Genomic DNA, 6,952 nt, shown 5'->3' on the forward strand with positions numbered 1-6,952 from the left:
AATTAAATCTGTGTTTATATACCTATACTAGCTCACATACACAAATTTACCTGCTCACATATGTTCATTACCCCTTCTACTGGTTCACATACCGATCTGTTCACATACCGATCTGTATTTAGATCCCTTAATTTACTTGCTAAGATATGTCACTATCCCTTCTACTGGTTCACATATACATAGCTGTACCTTTCCAGTGGTCTTAATCACGTACAGAGATCTACCATTTTCCATCAATTATTTTAAGGTTGTATGCTACCTTACGGCGACATACACTGTCTGGGAGAGTTCCAAACAAATGTGTAAGTTGTACATTTGCAGGTAATTTGAACTTGCTTGATTGATGGCATTTTACAAAAGTACATACCCAATAAGAATACATACATTGACACAAACAATAAGGTGAATCTGTATTATAAGATCATGTAATTTAAAACATTTTAAGGGAGGCAACTCCTATTTAGATCACAGGTATAATCTTTATGATAGCATATATTCTTGGTGTATTTCAGCGAAATTCAGGGCCATGCTTATCATACTAATTATAGATAACATTCACCACCAAAAGCATATGACTGTCTGGACAGCACAATCTCTCAACACCTAAATTTCACACCTTTTGCTAAGTTCTTGTATACGACTGGTATTTTATCATAAATGTTAACAATCTGTTTCCTTACAAATTTAATATAATGTACAGATGCAATGTAATTTTCTCGCTTTATAAATCTGAGAAGATAAAAACAATACACAGAATACAAAATGGCAGCCATATTTGAGAATATCTCTGGTGACTTACAGAAGTTACAACATACTAAACTTTAACTTCCATCCAATTAAAACTGTATAAAATACATGTATCATAACATACTACATGCAGTCTTTCCTCGTCAATTCAATTACAACTGTATAAACTCCATCAACAAAATAGAATATCATAAAGTAAAAACATAGAAAACCATAACACATGGTGTTATTATACAGCATTTGTAATGATATTTAGCAGTACAAACATTTCATATCTTGGTTAGAACTTCATAAAATATACATGTACATGTAGTATTTATTGTTTGTTTGTGGAAATACACCCTTAATGACAACAAAGGAATGATGGTAGCAAACTACAGGTGACAAACAAACATCAAAGAATCTATGAATGAAATCAAGAAAAAACTGATCTTCCTATCCATAATACAAATCCACGAGGATTTTAAGTAGCTAACAAACAATAAACTGGAGAAAATCAAATTTCTTTTTGATTAGCCCAAGTTGTTTTTTCTTAAATCAAGTTAACAGTGAAATGAAGTTATTAAAGTACAAAAAGTAAATGAAGTAATAGTTATCCTTCTGATTGGCATTGTTGAAGTTTTGGGGTGGCATGATTTGGTTTCCACTACCGAGGCATTTTGTATCAGTGAAGTGACATTGATATTTGAACTTTGGGCATGAAAATTTAACAAGGCCAAGTACAATTCGCAAAGAAGCAGTGTATAAAGTTTGTTAACTGCTGATTTCAGCTTTGATGCAGAAACCAATTATCTATTGACCCTGACCTTTGACCCATAAAAGCAATCATTTACTATAAGGAAGCAGTGTAAGTTTGAGTGCCTTTAGCCCATTAGAACTCAATATATTCAATGAAAACCCATTTTCTATTCACAGCAACAGTGACCTTGACATTTGGATATGAAAGTAATCCGAAACAAGTACTTTCTATTAGGAAGCAGTTTTTACAATGTTCGAGTTTGATAATGACAGCCAACAAGAACTTGAGTTATTGCACAGAAACTAATTTTCTGTTAAGAGTAACAGCGACTTTGACCTTTGGGTCTGAAAAGCCACCCCAACAAAACACTTTCAATACAGAGGCAGAGTTGGCAAGATTGTAAGGTAAGATTGAGCAGAAATCAATTATTTTATCTAAAGTAAGTGATCTTGACCTCTGAACTTCAGTTTTGGAAAACAATCTAATACATGCACCACTTTGGTAAGGAATCAGTATGAGAGAATCGAGTTTTGATGGCGAACAGAACTTTGGTATATTATTATGTGGAAATTAGTTTTCTATTTATAGAACTAGTGAAATTTACCTGAACGAGCAGTAAAACAATCCCATGCAAGCACTTTCTATAAGAAAGAATTCGAAGTGTATCAGGTTTGAGATTCAATGGCCGACTGGAAATTGATTTATTGTGCAGAAACCAATTTTCTATTCATAATAACAGTCACATTGACATTTAACTTTCGTACCTGAAAAGCAAACCTAGGCAAGTTCCTTCATTGAGGAAACAAGGCATGAAATTTGAGTAAATCTTGTCTAGCTGACCTCCAGCTATTCATCCTGATATCCAGGGGTTACGCTCACTTTCGCTCTCTACACTACTGGAATATGTCAGGCACAAAGATAGCAGTTTGATTGGTCTCAGGTCCTTTGAAGATTACAAAGGAGAGATGCCCGACTTCAAAGCCTGTTAATTCTTACCGTTATGTTACGTGACCGCGAGATTCTTTTGATGTACATCAAAGGATCAAACTAGTCTTCTTGTCTCATCCACAAGGTGGCGCACACTGAGCCTACAATTTTGCTATAATATATTCCAGGGGTGCAGAGAGCAAAAGTTAGCGTAACCCCTGGATATCGAGGATGCCAGCTATTGTGCAGAAATGGAAGTTGGATGGACAGACGGACGGACAAGATTAATGAATTTGAAATCAATTTCAAACTATACACTATACAGTATTTTAAGTTACCATAAAAAGCTGCATATCTCAAAATATCATGACTTGATGGATGACAAATGAGTATACCTTGTTACTACAGACAGTATTCAACTGTTGAGCTCTGAAGGTTACAAGTGATGGAGATTCAGTAGATACAACATGTAAAGATGAGCATGACCTGTGAAGGCAGGAGTCTCTGATGTAGCAAGTTGTTGAACAACCTTAGTCAGCAAAGGTTGTCAGAGGTCATGCAGGCTCTGGAGATGTGGTGTTGTGTTGGTGTGGGATGAGGTAGGATTTTCACTGGTGCTGGCAGAATTACATTGAAAGGGCTGGACTACATCTTCTCTAGGAGAGGCAAGATGTTTTGGTGTGTTCTGACTCCCAGAGTGTGTGGGAGTCGCCGACTCACTTGACCTTTTGCCCTTACTAGCACTTGACCTTCTAGACTTCTTCTCCTCAGATGTTGCCTTTCTCCAGGTTCCCTTCCGTTCAACATCCTGATGGACCACTAACAGAAGTTCTTTTTCCTCATCCTCAAGCTCCTGACGCAAAAATCCAAGCAAAATCTTTTCATCCCCTATGACTTGGGGGGTGTCTAGCTTAGAGTCTAAATTGTAATAAACATCTCCTATCTTGCGAAAGGCTATCCAGTGCTTTCTCTTGAACGGGAGTCTCAGCATACCCCATTTATAATCTGTTGGTGTATTCAGTATGAATCCAAAAATATTTTCCGGAATTAGGCATTTTATATCCCTGCAAAAGGAAATTGTATATGGTTAATATAAAGACCTAGCATTCTAAAGTTTGTATTAGAATTAGACATTTATTCACCAGATGGCAAAATGCAACTGCACCATTGAAGCTACATGTACCGGGTTCTCATCAAAAGCAGCTTATGATATATGAGCTTGTTTGATAAGTGAATTTTCATGTAAGATACTACTCTGTAACCAGATGTGGTGTACTAAAAGTTGTCCAACATAACAAAATTGTGGACAGATATTTCAATGAAACATGTTCACCTGATTTTTTTTATCCTCAAGTTTGACATGTAACCAAATTGATTCAATCCAATTATGCAAGTGTAGTTCAGAAGATGATATCATTGAAGTTACTTAAAAATAACCTGCAAACTACCTTCTGGTATGTTTACACAATTATTATGACTCATTGGTACAGATAATTCATTTGTTCAAACTTGCACCTCTGTATTTCATGTACATGTATCCCTTTTCAGGATAGATATTTTTGAGAAAGCTATTGCATTTGACTATAAGAAGATTACTGTTTTATTTTTCCAATACAACATTAACCCCTTTTATTATCATGCCAGCTGCCTGGTTCCTTGCTAGTTTCTTTTAATTTCAAACACTGTTACAAGTAGAGTAACCTAAGCATACCATATGAGATAAAAAGGTTCTTTCAACCACAGTTTATCTTAATGTTACAATAATAAACAAAATGATACTACTAATAATCGGAATATCCATAGTTATTTTACTTACTTTCTCTTATCAAACCATAGAGTTTCACAATTCTTTTTCTGAACAGCTGCCATTATTACATTGACATCGTAATTGCCAAAGCCAAGGACACTTCTGTGTGGGTTGATAAAATGGTCAGGAGAAAGTCTAGAAATTCAAAAACAGAAACTTGTTACCAGACAGTAACTAATGTACGTAGATACCTACTGCATACAGGGTAAAATATAGATACATGTAAGTAAGATATACATTTATGTGAATGAACAACTATCTTGAGTCAACAAAAAATAACTACAATGTATTCTGTAAATTAGAAACATAAAATCTCAAACCCCCAGCTCTGACTCATAAAATTATTAAACAAAACTTTACTTCAATATTCAAAAAAGTAAAAAAAAAAAAGAATAATTATATCTGTTCCCAGGCCAACAATTGAAACTGGAAGATGGTTGAAGATGGAATTATATAAATGCTTGGATTTCTAAAAGCTGTTTTAATGGTTTGATTAGTGATAAAGTGTTGTGCAGCTTTATAAAAATTGCAAAACCATACTAATATATTGTACTTCATGAAGTTTACCCAGTATAAAACTGTAACCTTGTAATCTTTTTATAATTTAACAAAAAAACAAATTGAAACCTTTTATGCTAATTAATTCAAAATTCCAATTAAGGAATAAAGGAATTGATACATTACGGTTTTATTTGGCAGGATATAAGATCTAAGACACATGCATGTATTACTACTTATATGTATGGGGCAAAGAAGTATATATATACTACGATACTATTCTTGCCTAATCTTTTATTATCAGGTCATTGATTATACTGATTCCTTTTTCTAACCAACTTGTTTCTAGCCAACTGATCAATGGATAGCTATTTGATAGATATCCCATTTAAACATCAAATATTGAAACAGCATTACTTTGTAGCTTCTTTTTATGACAAAAACTTACATCTAAAACCATCATATTGTGAATATACAACTTCTGAATTGTTACTCAATAAGGTGCACTTGCTATAACACATTAGTGTAAGATACATGTATAAACAGCTGATTTATAACCATTGTTCCAACTGTCACACCAATATTCTTTTTCGGCAATGCCTCCTATGTGCAATTTTTTAATTACCTTGCATCAATATTGGCATGGGTCATTAATTAAGTCAGTCGATTGGCAATTAATATTTTTCATCTGGTAAGAAATTGTAATTTAAAATCATCTATTATTTTATGATGGTATTTAGTGTATTTGGTATATTTTAATGTGACCTGGATTAATTATAAAAAAAATATGGGAAAATTGGTCTATTTAATTAGTGTGAGATGCTTTAATATTGAAAGCATATTTTCAAAACGAATTCTATGCACATGTAGCTGTAGCTAAGTTTTACTGTGTGTAGCATTTATTTGATTCACATGTGGATACTTGAGGAATAACATTATATGTCACCATATACAGGTCCAGTACACTCTGCCGATTGAGCTATATAGCTATAAAGACCTATATAGCTATATTCACCTATAAATTATAGCTGTATTGAGCTATATTTTCTCAGATTTCAGATCTCATTAGATTAAAGCAAAGTCGCATTAAACAATAAGGTTGATGGTAATGTTGACTACAAAAAGCATACAGTTAGATGTTTATTTTCATTTTTCATAAATGCTAATGATAAAATCTTATTTTAAAAGCGACTTTGTTTCGTTTTCCTTAAAAAAGAAAAGCACATGAAAATAGCTCTATAAAGACCTATTTCAGATAGGTCAATAGAGCTATTATAGGTCTTTACAGCTATATAGCTCAATCGGCAGAGTGTACTGGACCTGATATATATTGCTTTGTTTACAAGGTCATCATATATACATAGAGTATTTAAATTATGTCCTTAGCACATATATTCTCTATGGAGACTATAACCGACAACCACACATAAAAGAATTAATATGTCAACCACTGCTAAACTGTCAGTGAGTGATGATCACCTGATGCAGACTTCGTCCAAGTCTTTCTTGCTGAATGCCTTTTTGTCTTGGTACAGGTTGTTGAGTGCGTGTAGGGCACATAATTCCTTTACCTGTCGCTCGTGGTAAACGTCTGATTTAGCTTGTTTTGAGTTATCCATATTTAATAAACTGAAACAACTCAAACATGCAATAAATTAGCATACTTGAAAATGGTCTATGTCGCGGTTATTTGCTAACCAAACACTGGTTGCGAATTAATGGAAACCTCAAGGCTGTTGCAATCGGCCTACAGGTGCTTGTTGCTATTTGATTAAACGAATATTCACGATGACTATGTATACGATACAAGGCGAAAGCTACACTTAAAAGCAGTCTGAGGATGCAAGAACTTTGGTGTGTGTCGGAAGAAATGTTAAGCAGGTTATCAAAATATCAACCGGTTCACACAATATTTCCATCCAGGAAGAGACCATCGAGGTGCGTTCTACGTCACAGAAATCGTTAAACTCTTGTGAAGATTGTATGGTCCAAGGCTATTGTAAAGGAATGTTTATTTTCTTTATTCAATCAATATTCCCAGCTTCAAAATAAATATATCAAAATTATAAATTATACTTTTTTGTTTTGCTTTTTTTTTTCAATGTTATTTCTCACTTCCTGTATTTTTACACTAATACCCCGAACCAATTACCGGATCCGGACTGAATGATCCGACTCCAATCGTATAATATAAGATTGAGCATTGTAACTAGACATACATTATCTGTTAAACG

The 6,952-nt window shown here is 33.9% G+C and overlaps 1 protein-coding gene across 1 annotated transcript; it reads right to left on the reverse strand.

Moving 5' to 3' along the window:
* Positions 1-2,573: 2,573 nt before the first annotated feature.
* Positions 2,574-6,660, reverse strand: LOC110447361 (josephin-2-like). The gene is made up of 3 exons (XM_021492988.1): positions 6,198-6,660; positions 4,230-4,355; positions 2,574-3,477 (listed from the first exon to the last, which is right to left on the reverse strand). Exons 1-3 carry the CDS (start codon positions 6,335-6,337, stop codon positions 2,961-2,963), a joined length of 783 nt encoding a protein of 260 aa, XP_021348663.1. The 5' UTR covers positions 6,338-6,660; the 3' UTR covers positions 2,574-2,960.
* Positions 6,661-6,952: the final 292 nt, after the last annotated feature.

Source organism: Mizuhopecten yessoensis, unplaced genomic scaffold, assembly GCF_002113885.1.
Source record: "Mizuhopecten yessoensis strain PY_sf001 unplaced genomic scaffold, ASM211388v2 scaffold3339, whole genome shotgun sequence".
Lineage (NCBI taxonomy): Eukaryota > Metazoa > Mollusca > Bivalvia > Pectinida > Pectinidae > Mizuhopecten > Mizuhopecten yessoensis.